Source organism: Talpa occidentalis, unplaced genomic scaffold, assembly GCF_014898055.3.
Source record: "Talpa occidentalis isolate TD23 unplaced genomic scaffold, MPIMG_talOcc4v2.1 talOcc4.7, whole genome shotgun sequence".
Classification (NCBI taxonomy): Eukaryota; Metazoa; Chordata; class Mammalia; order Eulipotyphla; family Talpidae; genus Talpa; species Talpa occidentalis.
The window spans coordinates 25,390,054-25,408,926 of NW_023605083.1; the positions used below are offsets into that span (position 1 = coordinate 25,390,054).

The following is an 18,873-nucleotide window of genomic DNA, read 5'->3' on the forward strand; positions in this document are numbered from 1 at the left end:
TAACTGACCACCCCATAATTTTTGTGCTGCAAAAGTTTCAAGTTTTATAAAATGGATTTTCTAAAACAGGACATACTTTCAACTTGTAATGTGTGTGTGTGTGTTTAAATCTTTCTATATTAGTTAGTCCTGGAAATAAGAAAGATTAATAAATATTATGGAATGAATAAATGAAGGATTTCAGTTAATTATAGTATCTCCTTCTTGAAAGAAAAAAATGAAGGTTGGGGTAAATTTAAATTTTTAGATTCCATCTCTATAAATTGCAGATCTCAGTGACAGTTTCCTAGGAAGTAGTTCCAGTCATCACATGACTACTTGACCATTCCTCAGTTTATCTAATCAATAACTAAACTCTTATCTAATCAATAACTAAAATCCGAACAGAAAGTGGACTACCCAAAGACACTAAGACCACAGGAAGTCAAAGGAATATCAACAGTATTCAATCCCCCAGGATGCATTCAGTAGCAAAATACTTAAATATTTAGGCTTTTGCAGGGATAAGCATGATATAAGAGCCATATTTATTTTTAATTTTTCTCCAACTGTTAATGAATAGGGGATTAGGGAACAAAATTCTCTCTTAGCAAAGTGATCAACTTTGCAAACTAGCTTGCCAACTCCCATTTAAAAATGAACAGGATGAATCAATCTGTCCAAAAAACAGAGCTGTTACACAGAAAAACACAATGATGCAAAAATAACACATTTCAGAATTGGCTCTTTTAAAGAGAAAACTCAAAATATCTCATGCAACAAATAGTATACAATGCCAAACCATCTATCTTGAAGAGAATGAAACTCAGAACTCGCATGTGGTTCCAAAATATGATCCGAAACGTATTAAACTAATACCCAAATCCAACCAAAAGATGGGGAGCTAAGGGCTCTGAAGACATCCTAAGGTATGCAAACTCAGTGTCCAGAAAGCAAACTGAAAATATTTGCTTAAACTGTTTACAGGAACTTTACCATGGTGGAGATCATTAGATGATGTGACTGTAACTTGGAGTAACTCTGTTTTTCAGTTGGTATCAGAGAAGTGACATAACAAGTATCAAATTTTACATAGATTTCCATCAACTCTAGCAAATGTTTGATACAAGTCCCAAACTGTTATCCTTATTTGACTCACAAGCACAAAGAACACTTCTCTAGTGCTTGCAAGAGTGAACTCAATAAGGTTAGTGATTTAAAAAAAAAAAAAAAGACTAAAGGGAAAACATCATGTTAATTAAGGTAATGTCAAGGAATGTAAGTTCAAGTTAAGATGTCAGGAGACTCAATGAATTTATGAGTTTACAAAATCTGCCCTAAACCTTTTTGAAACCAGGCTGAAAATGCTGGTTTCAAGCCAGACTGAAAATGCTGGTTGACTTTTGGTCTCTACACTAAACCATCTAATGTCTATCAAGCAGGAAAAAAAAAAAATTCTTTCAGATCTTTCTAAGCTGCCCATGACTAGAATATAAGACTGCTGCTGTTAAAAACACATTTCCAGATTGCAGGTACTTCACATTTATCCACTGGGAAAAAACCACAACTTTTGAATTTGCAACCTACTTTTTCTGGAAGCTGGGATTCAACTTCTTTCTTCAGTCTCCTCAGTAAAAATGGTCTCAACACCTTATGTAGACGCCTGATAATCAGTATAGTTTCTTCTTCATTTAAGTCCACCTACAAAAGGAACTTAGATGAGTTTGATTTTTTAAAAAGGATATTTCATGCCCTAAACATTTATGTTATATTCATTTCAATATGTGATTGAAATTTTACATGCATTTAAAGTCAGGTTTCTACCTGTGTCAAGTACACCTCAGAATTCTCTTCCTGATCACCTACCTAGCAATAAAATAGCCTCTAAATGGGAGTCTCTGTCTTAAGCTGAGTACTACTGCAAAAGGCCCAGAAGCTACCAGTTTTAGGTCAGTATGGGTAATAGTTCAGAGTTTTATGGAATATGATTGGCAGTAAAAGCTGACTGAAGAATAAGACAGAACGCCAGGAAAGAGAAAAAAGTTAATGTGTTCTTGGGGCCTCCCTGGTGGCGCAGGAGTTAAAGAAAATGCTATCAAGCTACTGCCAGCCACAACAGCACAAGTCGATCCCTGGTGGGCCAGGGAGCTACCCACATGGCATAGCAGACCTCTCCTGTCTCACCCGCTGCTCCCCTCAACAGTGTATTTCAGTAGATCTGCCTGTTCTGCTTCCCACTATCTCTGGTGAATCCTCTTATCTCCTGCACCTCTGGCTTACACCCCAGTTTTTGTATGTATAAATAAAATTTTTTTTTAAAAAAGCTAATGTGTCTTTAAGGATGAAGAATTAAATTAGGCTCTGAATTTTGTCTTGGATACAGAAACATACCAATAGGATAAGGCTTGACTATGAAACAAAGAACAAGGGTAGGTCCAAGTTTGTGTTGTTGGGTTTCTAAGCCTCTCTACCCTATTCTTTTCCTTTTTTTGCCTTGATCTTGATCAAGTTTAGTCCCATTAGTGAAAAAAATCCCCACACTTTCTCTTTCACCTTTCTCTGCTAACCTCCAGGGGGCAGAGCTAATTTACATTACTTTCTACAAATGGGTAAAACAAGTAATTACTGGCAATGTACCTATAATATACCTCAAAATTAAAGAGACAAATAGTTCCAACATCAATTTCCCTAAAGCACTTTTAGTAGCTTTTCATTCCTATAGTTAAGAAACCACTAATCAATAGAACATGTCCTGGTTTCTTTTCTTGCAATGGTCCATGTCCTCCTTTCATAAATCACGTCTGAGAGAAGACATTGGAAAGAATAAGAAGAAGAAATGAGGAAATGGCTATCCTGGGACTTGAGAAGTATTGATGTACACACAAGACTGAGATTCACACTAAATTCTAAAAGAAATATGTACAGAAATTTAGTGTAAACTACTTTTGCTTTACACAATTTTATGTGAAAGTAGTTTTAAGAAACACCCAAGTTTATAACAAGAAATATTGGTTTCAGGGCTTGTGTTGGGTTCGTTGAGTTGATCTGGTTGAGCTGATCTGGATAGACTCATTCAACAAGCATTTCTACATTTGTTCTACATTTGCTGTACTTAGCATTCTACCTGTCAGGAATATTCTCTGGCTTCCTGGCTAACATCTTGGCAAGAGACAAAGAGGGCTGGATGCCCTAGATCCTAGATTCACCTAGATCCTTGATCCTAAGTCCATCATTAGATCCATATTCTTAGGATGGAAAAATAACCTTGAAATAAGAACAGATCCACCCAATAACTGGTAAAGTAAATGATACTGTAAACCATCCTATGGATTTTCTGTGGCTCTAATGTTTTCAGCTTTAAGCTCTTTAATTTCATTTCTTTGCTCTGCAGTGGGAAAACAAAAGTTAGGCCAGTACCCTTTCTCCAGTCATGGCAAAGGGAGCATTAAACCACTGTTCGAATGTGCTGCAGCTCTTAAAAATCGTGGGGAGGAGAAAGTTGAGGAGAGCCCAGAGTTCTGGAAGCTTATTCTGCAATGGGGTTCCAGTCAAGAGGATCCTTCTGGGAGCCACATAGTGAGTATTGAGGACTTGAGTCAGCTTGCAGTGGTGATTCTTCATTCGGTGGCCTTCGTCCACGATCATGTATTTCCACCGAATCTGTAACACAAGAGGAGGGGTGCACAGGTGACGTCCATCTGGCAAGTGGTGGTGTGGCAAACCAAAGAGCCCTCACTTTGCATATGATAGGGTGTGGTTCTCCTTGGGAGTAAAGACTCAGTAGACAGTCTTTTTCATGTACCTGACAGCACATGTATTACGTCATGGAATACTGGAATGTTAAAACAACAATGTTCCTTAGGGGCCATGTGATTCCAAGTCACCCTTTCACACAGAAGAAAACCTGAGCTCAAATGAAATGGTTGGGTCAGGACTAGTATCTGTGTTTTCCCATCCTACTCCTTCTCACAATGCTAAATCATGACAGTTGTCCCACACAGAAGGGCCACGCTAACTCTGCACACGGTGATGCAAATGGCAGCTCTCCACCCAAAGCAGAGGTCAGTGACTAGGTTTGCCCAGAGGGCCTCGGCAGGTACTCACAGCTGAGACAGTCTGACATCAAGCCTTTGTTTCTGTTACATAGACTGACTTCTACCTTTAGGACTTTGCTCCATATTCTTTGAAAATATAGAATTTGAACTAGTTGCTAACATTTAAAAGTTGGACTATTTCACATAAAAATCTGGACATCAGTTCCCTTTAAAATATTAGAAGATGTGGGCCTCCATGGGAGTGCAGGGGTTAAGACACAATCTATGAGGCTATCCACAGCCACTGCGGCACTAGTTCGATCCCCGGCCAGGGAGCTACCCACATGGCACAGCAGACCTCTCCTGACTCGCCTATTGCTCCCCTCAGCAGTGTACTTTAGTCAATCTGCCTGTTATGTTCCCCGCTCTGTCTCTGGTGAATCTTCTCAGCCCCCACCTGCCTCTGGCCTGTACCCCAGTTCTTGTGTGCATAAATGGATAAATCTTTTAAAAAGAAGTAAAAATAAAATAAAATATTAGAAGATGTGACAAATCTCAGATAAGGGGTATTCCTTAGCTGCCACGTCTACGAGGTCTAAACCTTGCCAGGTCTTAAGATATCTAAAATGAAAAAATGTGCTTATTGGTAGAGAGGGCAAGCCTAACACGTCATTCCTCTATTAATGTCAGAACTTCAGATTTAAACAAAGACTTAGGCTCCCCCAGCAGGACTGTAACTTCAAAAGTAAAGAATGACCACGTGACACAATCTTCCTTCCTAAGTCTACACACGGCCTCCTTCCTGTCTCCTATCTTACCCTTCAGCCCTCCTGAAGGTCATTGTTCTCAGTTTCTTAAAGTGAGAACAATGAGAAAAGTCCACTAAGCCTATCCATTCCCTACAAAACAGTGTCCATGGCCAAGAAAAGCATCTGGTGCTCAGATGTCCTGATTTCGCTGCAAAGCTCTGACAGCGAGCAGGGAGAAAGCTATGTATTCTACCCAGGCCTCACCTTCCTCATTAGAAGCACCAGCAAAGTCAGTAAGTCAGTGGCAAAGGAATAAAATCATCAGTCAGGCTAGGATGCACAGGTTAAAAGACACCACCAGAGCTTTGTATTTCTCCTTCCCCATCATCTCTAAGAACAGTGTTCCAAGAATACAATTGTATGATCAACTGTCCTAACCATACCAGTAGCATGAAGAGGCCAGCAGATGAACATATTTAAATGTATTTAAAACAATATCCTAAGTGTCCTTTCCTGTCTAATTTAGTTTACAGAATAATAAACAAGGATTCAGAGGCCTCTGAATTTTCTACTGGTTCTCCTACTAATTAGGTCTTTCACTTGGGGAAAAAAAATTACTCTCCCTTTCTATAGCTTCATTTCTCTAGTAACAAATAAAATCAATACATCTCATTACCAGGCATCTCTGATGAATTTTGAAACACATAGACAGAAGTCACAATATGAATTTTTTTAAAGGCTCTCAGATGTACAAACACATTCCCACAGTAATATTGAAAACACATCATTTTTGACTCTGCCAAATTCATCTCTGAGTCTGAGTAATAGGAACACAGCATTGTTGCCAGTGCCATCTCAATTATTAAACCTCCCTTGGGATCCTATTTCCTTTATGTTATTTCCTATGATGGCATGAAAGGAACTCTCAGTTCCCAGAGCAGAAGTTTAATGCAGAGATAGGCCAGACCCCATAAATAGGGATTCTGTTCAATTCCGGCCACAACTTACTTTCAGATGATAGTGCTTTCAAAACACCACAGGGTAAAAGGAATTACTAAGGGCAAAAAATTAAGTTTTCATATTTGATCCATAAAAGAAACTACCTTCATCATTCTACATAAATATCATAGGAAGGAAAATGATATAAATGGGAAAAAATTCTATTTTATAAAGCTGAAGGACAACTTAAGCCACACAAATAGAGATGTGTGGGTCGCCGGCAGGAAACAAGTCTTTCTCAGCTCCAAATAAACAGTCACAGATACAGCCCTAAGTGAAATAATCAAAGCTCAGGATTTTAGCACAAAAAATCTTCAGCTGGGAGAGCACAAAAGCCACAGCTTGGAGAAATGTTCATATGGAGAAGACCATATGGAGAGGAGTCTACTCATCTCGGAAGAGACAAAAGCACAAGAGGAATGAAGTTACACCACTGACAATAACCCAGGGCAACAAAAACAATTATTTCTTCCACAAGCACGTTCAGGGCTGTTGGAGAGAAAAAACAGTTGCAGGAGAAACCCAGGTGAATCTTTGTAAAAAAATGTGAACTCATTACCTAGGAAGGATATAGGTCAGAGCACCAGGATCAATGTCATGCCCCCCCAAAATAATACCAAAGAAAATGAAGAAGCAAACCTCCAGATCTTGTATACAATTAAAACCCACACCCAGAACATATTAGACTATGTCAGACACAGAGAGAGAGAGAGGGGAGAAGCCATCTAAGGATCAAATTATACTAGTGAGGATAATTTGGGGAATATTCTAAGCTCCGGTGTGATGGTCCATAATTAGAGATAAAAGACTTTTTATAAAACGTACCTTTGCAAGAATGTGCTTGTCTTTTATAATGTACTCGTAAGTAGTCAGGAGGACGTTGAATTTGCCACTCCGCAGCTGGGGAACGAGGGAGCGACGCATGGCAGGGGTGCCCTGAATAGAAAGGAAAAAATATATATCTCACCCAATTGGAGTACGTGTGTGTTATTTCTCACTATTCATGGCTTAATGGGGCCCAGACACGTGACTGCGGATTGCACATATCCGATCATATACAGCCCCATTATCCATGAAGAAAGTGCCTGGTGAAATCGCACACATTTGGACACTTTTCAGACCCTTCTATGGAGGCTTTCCCACTGAAGACCGAGGGAGGGGAGGGAGAGGAGAGAAAATTACTGCGACCTGGGGTAGTGGAGAACCTGCTGCTCTGCTGAAAGGCTCCATTTCTGTGGGAGCGGACAGCAGGCCGCCTGGGCGCCTGGGTAATTGCCTGACTTTGCAGGAACAGTGGGCCCCGCAGCAGCCGACAGTGAGCCAGGCAGCAGCACGCAGAATGTGCGATATTTGTCATTTGTATTACTCTCATCAGAAACCTCGCAATATGATAATTAACAATTTTCTTCTGCATTTCACTATCTGAAAGTAATTATGGTTTATTACAGTAATCTTCTTGGGATGATTAACTCTCACTGTTTAGTACATGATGTACATGACAAAACTTTACAACCAAATACAGTTCACAGATGTGCATATGGAATGAAGAAAATAGGGTCTATTTTTCGCTTTCCCACATTTATATATAAATACAACATTCCAAACCTTGTATGAAATTTTCACCACAGACGGAGCCCATTTGTCAAATTCATATGTCCAGTTAGAGAGAGTCCTATGGAACAACAACAACAAAAGAAAAAAATCAGAAAAAAGAGATGTGTATAAAAATCAGTGGTTACAAAAATATTCTTATTCATTTTCAGGCCTCACCTTGAGCAGGACGAGAGAACATAGTATGTCTCAACTACATATTTATTTTAAAGGTGTGGAACCAAGAGATAAGTTAGAAATAAGCAGCCACAAAACAGGACAGGTTTGTCTGTGGGTTCATAAAATAAATCTCATAATAAAAAAATTAAAGAATGCATAAATATAGAAGGCAAAAACCTGAAATTCTAATAGGGCACTAGGGTTGCCCATAGCTAGGGTGAGGCAGGGAGTCTTTAGAACTAAAACTGTAAGTTCAGAGAAAAGTAGAGTTAGGAAAAGGAAATTATAAAAGCACATAGAAATGCTAAGTACAACTGTCAAGAAGTAGCAGGGAAAGAAATATTGAATGACTATTTTATAAATCTCTGAAAGCATCACACCTATATACAAGTCAGAACATGCAAAATATAGATTAAAAAGCAGAATATATGTTCAAAATGTAGGTAAAGTGCAAAGGACGTCTAAGTACTATGAATGCAGATTATACAGATTAAAAAGTTGTGCAAGCAGTTCTCATTTAGACAAAACTTGAAGAAAATATAAAAATAGCACCCTTATTTTTTCCCTCTAGGCCCAAGTTTGCATTAGCACTGAGATCTCTAAGATTTTAGTGAACATTGCTGCAGTCTAACACCCACAATCAGAGACTGCATCACAAAGGCGTGACTCTGAACAGGTATTCCTGCCCTCAGGAGCATCCACCAAACACCTACCAAGAATGCACAGTGGACAGGGCACAGGGAATTTAACAGTGAACAGCAAAGACGTGTCCCTATGAAGTAACAAATCACTGAAACATAAATTGCACAGAATGAGGTCAGTGCAAAATACAAAATTCATAGTTATGATTTTGATTTAGGTCTTGCTTGAAAAGGTACCACAAAGGGAAATTTTAAAAATATATGTGTAACCTGGGCCTCCCTGGTGGCACAAGGGGTTGAGTCTCAGCACTACAAAGTTATTGGCAGCCACTGCAACATGAGTTCAATTCCTGGCCAGGGAGCAACCCATACGGCACAGCAGACCTCTCCTGTCTCGCCTGCCGCTCCCCTCAGCAGTGTATTTCAGTCAATCCACCTGTTCTGGTCTCTACTGTCTCTGGTGAATCCTCTCATGCTCTGCATCTCTGGCCTGTACCCCAGTTCTTGTATGCATAAATAAATAAATCTTAAAAAAAAAAAGTAAGTGTAACCTTTTGGAAATGGAACAAGGGAAAAAAAAAATCAAAGGAATCTTTAAAAAAAAAAAAGCAAAACCTTTCCCCCTCTTAGGCCACTTCAGAAGTGATGACAGAGACCCCCTGTGCATTGAGCAGGCTGTAAAGACCACACCCAATGGCTGATAAAGTCACTATGCCCCTGGCTTAAAGAGCCAATAAGAGAGATTGGGGGAGGGCTGAGGTGAGGAGTAGGAAAGGAAAACCTAAATCCAGATTACATGCCCTCTTGTAATCCCACTATATGCTATAATTCTGCCTTAAATGAAAAACAAGGACAAGCTAATAGGGCGATCTACAACATACAGAAAGATAGCTGTGGAATAAATGACTTTACTTACGAAAGGGGAACAATGATGAGATAGGGGCCATTGAGTCTTTTGTGCTCCATCAGATAAGTGATGAGTGCAATGGTCTGTATGGTCTTCCCTAGCCCCATTTCATCAGCTAAGATTCCGTTCAAATTGTTATTATACAAGGAAACCATCCATTCCAGGCCCTGGAGCTGAAATGAAGAGTAATTGCTTCAATTATCCAAGATCTGCACAGGTAATTAATACTAATACAACTCAAGTGAGGCTGTGACTTCCTAACTCCTCAGTGCTATATGTTGGATTTCCCACAGTAGGAAAGTGAGGGAAGCAACAACACAAAAAGAATTTAAAATATGAGCCTGTAATCATCCCTGCTGCTTGGCAGGTGCTGAGTGTTAATCAGATTTAGAAATGATGGGCTGTAGCATACTGGTGGGATTTTAAGCAGCTTTACTGCTCAGCCCTACTTAGCATTTCACAGTATATGACATTCTAGAATTATTATAAATGAAGAAAACCCAAACCCAAATCTATTCCAACCACTCCAAGAACAAAAAGCCAAAGTGAGGATTAAAGACAAACAAAGCAGAAGGCAGGCTTGGCACGCAGATCACAGATCATTAGACAGACTTCTTGGTAATGAACAGCCTCCCCCCCGGGGCGAGGTCCCTTCAGTGAGGAAGTGGGGTGACCAGGAGCCAGGGACACACTGCTGGGGCTCAGAGGAGCACATTTCCTGGTAGAGAGAAGGCTCCCAAACAGCCTGTGGAAACTTTGCGATGTGGGCACTCCCCAAGGGCGGCGCTTTGGCAGTTGACTACCTAGAAACATGTTTGACTTATTTTTAAAGCACAAAAGCACAACTCCAGCAGTGCAGTTTTGGACTCCTCATGTTAAGCCCAAGAAAGGTTGGGTAGAAATACAAAGTTGTGAAACCTCCCTCTCTCAGCCACCAATTCCTTTCTACCATTATACCACAGATAAATGGCAGGATCATTTTTATATATAATCGCTAACGTCAATTTAGCTTGCTAATGAAGTTATGCTTAGGGAAATGTAAATATTAAGTTGTTTTATATAAGAATGGTGATTGACTTCACTTTAAATATATATTAAATGACTATTCTGTGACCATGCAAGGAGCTATAGCAGATGGATACCTAGGAATGTAAGAGTCATGTCTCCCTTTAGAAGCTGGCAGTCAGAGAGACAATAAGTGATGAACATGGACACATGCAGTGGCTGTGTCCATGCCCATGCCATCTGTACAAAATTGTATTGACCAGAGTTTTTTAGGGAGAGCACTGTCACGGTTTGAAGCAATACTTTCTTAGGCCACTTGGGGTATCCTTAAAAGTTTTTCAGAATAGGGGTCTCCCTGATGGCACAGGGGTTAAGACGCAGCCCTATAAAGCTGTCTGCAGCCTCTGCATCATGAGTTCAATCCCTGGCCTGCCAGGAGCAACCCACATGGCGCAGCAGACCTCTCCTGACTCACCCGCTGCTCCCCTCAGCAGTGTATTTCAGTCAGTCTGCCTGTTCTGTTCCCCACTCTATCTCTGGTGAATCCTCTCACCACCTGTACCTCTGGCCTGTACCCTAGTTCTTGTATTTATAAATTAAATAAATCTTTAAAAAAAAGTTTTTCAGAATGACAACAACATCAAAAGATAAGAAGATAAATGGGAATGAGCAAAAACCAGAAATGACTGGAAACATTATGTGGCGAGTGGAGGGCAGTGTGCCTGCATAGGGAACCTGAGACCATGAGAACTTCGGGAAAGTCAAGTAAATGCCAGCAACTTTTGGACACTCAACACAGTGGGTTGTTGTTTTTTTTTTTTAAATGAAAACTGGCAAAGGAGATGGATTTTGCATCTGTGTTAATCTCAGATAAAACAGAAGCAGGAATTGGCAGCAGAGGAGACCAGACATTCATGAAAATTGTGGGAAGTGATCTGAACTTTCCCAGATCATGGAAATGAAGGTGGGGAGGGGAGGTGTGGTGGCTGGATATTTCACCAAGATTATGTGCCTCTCCAGGAAACAGCAGGAAGGCCTCAGCTATGTCAAGGTTAAATAAATATTCATGATACCACAACTTGTCAAGAAGCAAGAAAATAGGTAGCTTACTCATGGTCAGAGGGATCCAGATAGGTTTTGAGTCACTGGTTAATGAGAAACAGAAAGGACCTCATCAGGCAGATTTGGAATCTCAAGACATAAAAACCCAAAGAGGGACAGAGCATGAGATGCTCAGGGATCTACAGTAGCCTAGTGGAGGGAGAGGGTATGAAATTTAGATACGGAGTTAGGAGGAAATAGGTACAAAAAACAATGATGACGGGTGCTTAAAAGGGTATTGGAGGGGCCTCCCTGGTGGCGCAGCGGTTGAGCGCTGAGTTGCGAAGCTGCCTGCAGCCTCAGCAGTGCCGGTTCGATCCCCAGCTGCTCCCCGGCCACCGGAGGAGGGTCCTGCATGATGCGCAGACCTCTCCTGCCGCCTGCTGCTCCCCTCAGCAGTGTACTTCGGTCCTTCTGCCTGTTCTGCTCCCCGCTCTGGCTCTGGTGAATTCTCTCACCCTCCCTCACTTCTGGCTGTACCCAGTGCTTGTATAAATAAATAAAAATAAATCTTTAAAAAAAAAAAAGGGTATTGGACAGTAAGGAGAATTCAATGTGGCATGAAAAGTTACGAATAACCCAAAAAGTGCATCTCCCATAAAGAGACATATAAAAAAGTTTATTAGAACAAACTAGGCTCTTACATGTAGGTCACAGAGGCCAAATAAGATGAAAACCACTTTGAGCTTCACGAAAGTACGTGGTCTGAAAAGAAAATGTGAATTTACTAAGGCCAGAGCAGTGATTCTCAAAGTGTGCTCCAAGGACTTCAGAGGGTTCCCAAAACCTATCATGAGGTCAAAGTGATTCTCTTAATAACATTAAGGCAGGATTTGCCTTTTATATTGCGTTGACATTTGCACTAATGAAGCAGAAACAACAGTGAGCAGTATAACAGCTAGCTGGCATTTTAACACAAATCAAGACGGCTCTGTAATAGGACTTACTGTATCCTTCATCCCTGCGCAATGGGAGCAGACATGGAGACAAGTTTTTAACAGCCTAAAAAGTTTGAGAACTGTCAGCCACAACATGTATTCCCTAAAGTGTATTCTAAAAGATACTCATTTTGTTGGGTACTAGCCAGTGATGTATAAAAATAAGGCTTGGTAGTTGGAGAAATGTAGAAATGAGAAGCTGCAGGTATTTTATTGCAGGGCACTGATGTGCGGTAACAGATCACATATGTATCTCTGCAGAGTCAGGGATGTGCGGACTGTCCATGGGCCTGATTGGCTCCAGACATACCTGGGTTATGACTGCCATCAATAATAAGGGCCACTATTCACTCTCATATGAATCTGAATTTGGGACAGTAAATCACATGGTAATCCTAGTTACAGCTGGCAGTATTTTCCATATTTATTTAACCATAAACCTATTTTCTTTTTTGAGAACATCTCATGGGACAAATGTTCTAAGGAACACATTTCCGGAAACACTATAAAGTGGCAGGAGACAGAAGATAGGAGCTGACCTCTATGCAGCAGGTCAAATGAAGCATCTGTTATGTCTAGAGCCCAGTTTTCATTAAAGCACGGATGCTCACCTTTTTAAAAAGTGTAAATGTGGTGGATGGTGACTCCTAGGTGACTATATCCATAGCATTAAACTATAGTGATGATTGAAATTTAAAAAAAATTATTATATATATATTTACATCATTCTTCATTTTTATACAATGCATGCTTTATCATCTCTGGATAGTCCCCATGGAATTCCCACCACCAATTCACCTGTGTACCATCACCATAGTCCCTTGTGCTCTTCCCACCCCTGAAAATTTTTGAAGAAATACTTCATTTACTTTAATATGAGGCACAGATGTTCCCTAAACTCACAGAATGTAGCTGGGTCTTCCATTTTGACAAGACCGGTGATGACCAAATCTTAAGCCAGGCTTTCTCAAAACACAGTTCATCTCAAGATCAAAAGAGAGAAAATGGGTATGCCCTAGTAAATGTGGCAAAACGGAAGTGCTCTAAAACCAGAATTATAGGCACACTGGACAGAATCTTAATGTTACAAACAAAAGTCCTCACCATCATCAAACCTCATGAGTAGTATGAAAACATGACATACTCCAGTCCTAATCAGGTAGAGAACATGACTTGCCAAGCAAACACAGACCATGGTGCTCACCTGATAATGCTTCAGGGTCCCATTAATGAGGAGGGCAGACTGCTTCTCCACCCTCTCTGAAATGGCATGGGCCACGGTGTAGTAGGACTGGGAGCCCCTAGCGCTGTACTGCATGCTGTATTCGTCATCCACGTCTTGCTTTGCCGTCCTGAGACAGAGAAAGTGGGGGATCAGGCATTGTGGTGCAAGCATTACTTGATTTCATTCCAACAGATGCATGCAGAGCCCAGGACAGCTGCAGTTTATCTATCACCTACTTCAGGTCTTGCAGTGAAAACACACTTACCTACATTCCTTACAAAACTAAACAAGGTGGACACTTTATCACCATCCCCATTTGGTGCATATGCAGAACTGCAGGCTCAAAGAGGGTAATTAATTTGTCTGTGTCACACATAAGGTAGTGCAGCCAGAGTGTGAATGCAAGCCTCTGATCTCAAGTGACATATGCGAGCATGATGCGAACACCTGCACATCCATGCTTTGCCAGTGAAGCTCTCCTAAGCTCTTAGGATACAAAGATAAATCCTATTCACAGAACACGATCCAAGCTTGGAGGTAGTTAAGAGGCAGCCAAAGAAGACATTCAAGAGGTAAGAAAGAGGAAAGGTAGTCTTCCATTTTCTATGCCTGGTGAAGAGCGAGTCTTTTACTCTACAGGCAATACGGAGCCATCGAGGGTTTCTAAAAACCTTCAGTGGAGGAGGAGAGGCAGAATGACACAGCCCTGGACTAAAAGGAGAAAATAATGTCTATTTCTGGTTTTTATTTTTAAGTCTCATTGCTTTGAAACGTTCTGTTTTGCATGTTGTTATACAACAGTTTTCTTTGAATATTAGAGCTGTGCAAGTAAGAAGCTGGGGCCCACTAATAGAGAGGACTACTGGAGCCGGGCACTCAGAAAGGGGGGCAGGAAGAGAGGGTTGTGGGGGTCCTGGGGTGTTTCGGAGATTGGACGGGACTTAGTGGTTGATGGGGTACAGCCACGGAGACAGAGAAGGGACGCATTTCTCAGGTGGGTTTCTGGGAGAGAGCTGATGCCATTAGCAAGGAAGGAAAGGTGGGGCACGAAGCAGTCAGTTAGAGGGCAAGTTTGATAAATTCAGTCTAGGACAGAAGTGCAAATAATAGGTGAGAAGTGAGGGGCGAGCCTGTGCTAGAGGTAGGGATTTAGGGAAGAGGATGGAGGGCCTAGGGTGGATGGAGATGAGCTGCGTGGAGCTTGCAGGCAGGAGGGTGATATCTGACAGCAGCATTTCAAGTGCAGTGAGGGCATGAAGTTAGCTTCCTTCCTTAAACAAACTTTCTAAAAGAAATTCCATAAGGCATAATCCTCATAAAATGCATTTGCAAGGGAGAGCACTGAGAAAAACACACTCAATGATCTGCTTGGCATCCTTCTCGGAAACTTCTTCACTGTTTGGATCCAGAAGTATTTTCTCTTCGGTTTCCTGCCGGCTGGACTCTTCTTCCTCATCCTGGGGAAGGAACAAAAATACAAAGATCTGGGGGAGATTCCATTTTAGCAAGGGGATCTCTATTAACTGGCATTTTCTAAAAAGAAGATTAGAGTCACAAACGAAGTAAATACAATGAAGAGAAGAGGTAAATTGCTCAACCAGGTAATGCAAACCACTCCATTGCTGTTAATACCTGTGAATGAGAAAACAAAGGAACCTCTGAGCATCCCCTAGGACCCACGTATAAATATGTGAAAACCAGGAAAGATGGACATTTAACCACTGTTTGATTATCACAGAGTCCTGTAGACTGTATCTGCTCTCCCTTCCTTCATGGTACTCTATATCCTTCTCAAGTCAGACTTTGGAGATCTTGGAACCCTCCTCACAGCACGCACTCATTGCTATGCCAGTGGGCCATCGATGGTCCCACATGCCTTCACAGCTCAGGGCCTGCAGTGGTGAGCACACTGCTTCACCTGTGCGCCTCTGGCCAATTCACATCACACATTTTGAATATTTCAATGGACAATGTCAAGAACTTGGCAACTCCTAACTGGGTACTATATTCTGCTGACCTGTTTGAAAGCTTCACTAGGAATTCATTACATACATTACTAAGCACTCATGTTGAAGGTGAAATCTTTCTAGAAGCTCCAGTAGAATTTCCTCTAAAAACAGATTTAAAAACAACAATCCTTGCCTAGAAATCTTGGATGAAAAAATATAATGGACATGATATTAATGCTAAAAATCAAAACAATGAAAACAGATCATTGAGGCACAGGGGGTACACTGAGGAATCAGCACATATCTTTCATTTTTCAGATGAGGACATGACTCAGCCCAAGTGGCAGACCTGAGGCGAGGACCCATGTCTGAGGATCCCAAGGTCACAGTTCACCCTATTCCTGACTGAGCTGTCTGCAGCTGTGAGTCTAATGGGGACACCTGGGGGTTAAGAGCCTACTTTTATCTCCATTTCTCCCCAGGTCTCTTACTTGATGAGAATTCTTCTGAGGGTTTTTTTTTTTTTTTTTTTTTAATGGGCATATTTATCCAGGTAAACAAAAAAAAAAAATTTAAATTGATTTTGTAAACTTCAAATATCTCAAATAAAGAGTTGCCTGTTAAAAATAATGGCATGACCCAAAGTATTTGCTTTTTAATGGTATGGTTTTTAAAAAACATAACTTTTATTATTGTTCCTCTTTGTAAAAGCAATGTGTCCATAGACAATTAATTTAGAAAACACATTTCCTCAAATTAGTAGAAAATAACAATTGTCTTAACATTCTGGTGAGTTATTATTGGCAATGCTGCCTTGCCAGGGCCACGGCCTCTGTGCCATGGTGCTCTTTGCACTAAGTGTGTTTATACTGGGAAACATCGGGTTTAGTGACTACACACTAACAACACTCTAATAAAAGAGATAAAAATCTTTTCATCTTCCTATTTGTAATAATAAAGCATTTTGCAGTTGATCTAAAAAATACCTTCACTTTCTTTTCTTTCTATTAAAATATCCAAGTTATCATTTTAGGTCCAAGATAGATTAAGTATTCCTTCCAAGAGACTGAGAAATGTGCTTCTCTTTGGTTAACAAGTATATCCCAAGATTCAAACAAGAATCACATTTAAAAAGAAACCAAGAGGATCAATAAACTCATTAAACCAAGCCCACATTGCCCTTTTCATCTGTTTCCAGACTTTCAACTTCAAATAGACTCTGAGGCCTGAAGGACTTCAGAAATATTTAGGCAGCTCACCCTCAGTGTTAGCCGCTTGGAGGCACAGGATTGCCTTTCCCAGTGTAACCCATCTTTCGTTCACCCCAGAAGACCTGCCCACTATCTCCTATTTAATGTCAGCTTCTCTTTTCTTGGTTCTAAATAAATTTAGAATTTGCCAAGTTTCCCCTTTGGCCAGGAGCCCCAACAAGGTCAGTGTACTGCTAGGCTGGTGCCAGCCAAGCTTTGGCAAATTGTCAGCCTCAGCCACCTGAAGGCCAGCGCTGGCAGAAGAAATGACAGAAGGACACAGGGGCTAGACCTGCAGACAGAGAGCAATTTCTTCATCCATAAACATTCAAATCAAGAAACACCAGAGAGGGCCTCCCTGGTGGTGCAAGGGGTTAAGCACCACATCATGAAGCAATTCGCAGCCTCTGCAGCACGAGTTCGATCCCTGGCCAGCCAGGGAGCAACCCACATGGCGAAGCAGACCTCTCCTGTCTTGCCCGCTGCTCCCCTCAGCAGTGTATTTCACTCAGTCTGCCTGTTCTGTTCCCCACTCTGTCTCTGGTGAATCCTCTCACCCCCCGTATCTCTGGCCTGTACCCTGGCTCTTGTATGCAAAAATAAATAGATCTTTTTTTTAAAAAAAAAAGAAACTCCAAAGAGAAAGACATACATACCTCCTCCTCATAATCAGAATCACTTTCTTCACTGTCCGATCTAGGGGCAACTTCATAACTAAAGGAAAAGGCATAGAGAAGAAGGGGCTTAAAGCTTTAATTTAGAAAACTATACATGTGACTTAATGAGCATGTTCTATGCACAAATGACAGATGCAGGTAACAACTTCAAGCACTTCCTCAAAGGTCCTGCTGTTTGAGTCCCAAGATTTAACAAGGACCAAAAAACCCAAAAAAGCACAAAACCACCAACAGTTCTGTTTTAATGTCGTACCCAGGATTCATTTCCAACCAGGCATCCAGCTGACTTGCTTTGGGTGCTTCTGGCCCGAACAGGACCTTGCCGGTTTCCGTGTGAGTCACTTTAACAGGGAGGTCACTCATCTGACTGCTCTCATCTATAGGCTGAAGAGAGGAAAAAAACATATCACTGCTTGGCGTTAACAAGTTCTCCCACTTTTGAGCTGGATGTTTTTCAGCTTTTGGCCACTCAGGATCTGAAGCCTTTTCTGTGACTGGAAATTTCACCATCTAGAGTCTTGATGGGAAGTAGAAGTCCACCTATTACAGAAATGGAAAGCACCTGCTCCCCTTGCAGCTCAGTTGCAGGCACAGGTGCTAAGCACTACTGGGTGGACACACTCACTCAGCAAAGAACTAGGAGCTAAAAGCTCAAGAATGTGAAGACTAACAGACACACAAGTGGAAGGGCAGACCACAGTCGTGGCCAATACACTGGAAGTGGCCATGTCAAGCTCCTGCTTATTGCCAGAGCTAGCCACGGCCTCACTGCCCAGCTGTAGAGCATAGTATGTGGGGTAGCCCTGAGTTAGGTCACCAATCTTCAGGCTGCCTAATAAGGTATCCAATATCAGATAAATGCAGTCTCTTCCTACTCAGACCAGAGTTGTTTTTTGTCATTTGCAACTAAGTGTCCCCAGCCTCCAAATAATACCACTTCATGGCCTCCCTAGATAAAAACTATTACAATGTCCTGGTTTCAGCGAAAAGAGCGAAAGGAACAGTTATCATAATTTGTATAATCTCATTAATGGCTGGTTTGGCTTCGGTAGGACCATTTTCTTTAATCCCAAACCAAACTACCAGGTTATCCAGCACACCCACTGGTACCTGTGAATGTGGTAGGAAAAAAGCTCTTCTCCTTTAAAATCTGAAGAATTAATGCAGACTGAACTGAAGTTCACGATTAGACTCTGTGAAAAATGGTTTGCTCAGAAAATTAAGAGAACAAATGAAATTGCAGAGGCTGGGTTTAACCTATTGTAGAGAACAAATTGTTTTAAAAGGCTTAAAAATGGGGTAATCCTATGCAAATGAATGCTACTGATTACAGGGTGACTCTTCTCCTCAGAGCAGACCCCTAGGTGAGACATTTACTTAGAAATGTTGGGTTTGTGAGTAGTTCCAGTTATCTAGCTCCTTAAAAGTAATAAAATTCATTATTTAGATAATTCATTAATTCCAAAGACTTTTTCTAAATTATTCTTAGTTGAACGTTACAACAAAATGACAGGAAAAATGGCAGACTGTAGGTTATCTTCAACATCTCATTGGAAGTGACCAAAAAAAAAAAAAGGTACTTTCCCCCTCAACAAAGCATTGTGAGAAACAATTTATTAGTGATTATACATAAAAGTGATCTTTTAAAT

General features: G+C 41.0%; 1 protein-coding gene across 6 annotated transcripts in view; it reads right to left on the reverse strand.

Moving 5' to 3' along the window:
- The window catches only part of SMARCA2 (SWI/SNF related, matrix associated, actin dependent regulator of chromatin, subfamily a, member 2), a 209,659-nt gene that overhangs the window by 99,971 nt on the left and 90,815 nt on the right, over nt 1-18,873 (reverse strand). For all 6 annotated transcript variants that reach the window (XM_054689093.1, XM_054689094.1, XM_037491951.2 and 3 more), the window contains 9 exons: nt 17,478-17,608; nt 17,204-17,261; nt 14,705-14,805; nt 13,328-13,475; nt 9,089-9,252; nt 7,367-7,433; nt 6,587-6,697; nt 3,397-3,639; nt 1,567-1,680 (listed from right to left, as the gene is read on the reverse strand). In XM_054689093.1, the coding sequence (XP_054545068.1) occupies nt 1,567-1,680; nt 3,397-3,639; nt 6,587-6,697; nt 7,367-7,433; nt 9,089-9,252; nt 13,328-13,475; nt 14,705-14,805; nt 17,204-17,261; nt 17,478-17,608 (1,137 nt within the window). The remainder of the gene's footprint in view (nt 1-1,566; nt 1,681-3,396; nt 3,640-6,586; nt 6,698-7,366; nt 7,434-9,088; nt 9,253-13,327; nt 13,476-14,704; nt 14,806-17,203; nt 17,262-17,477; nt 17,609-18,873) is intronic.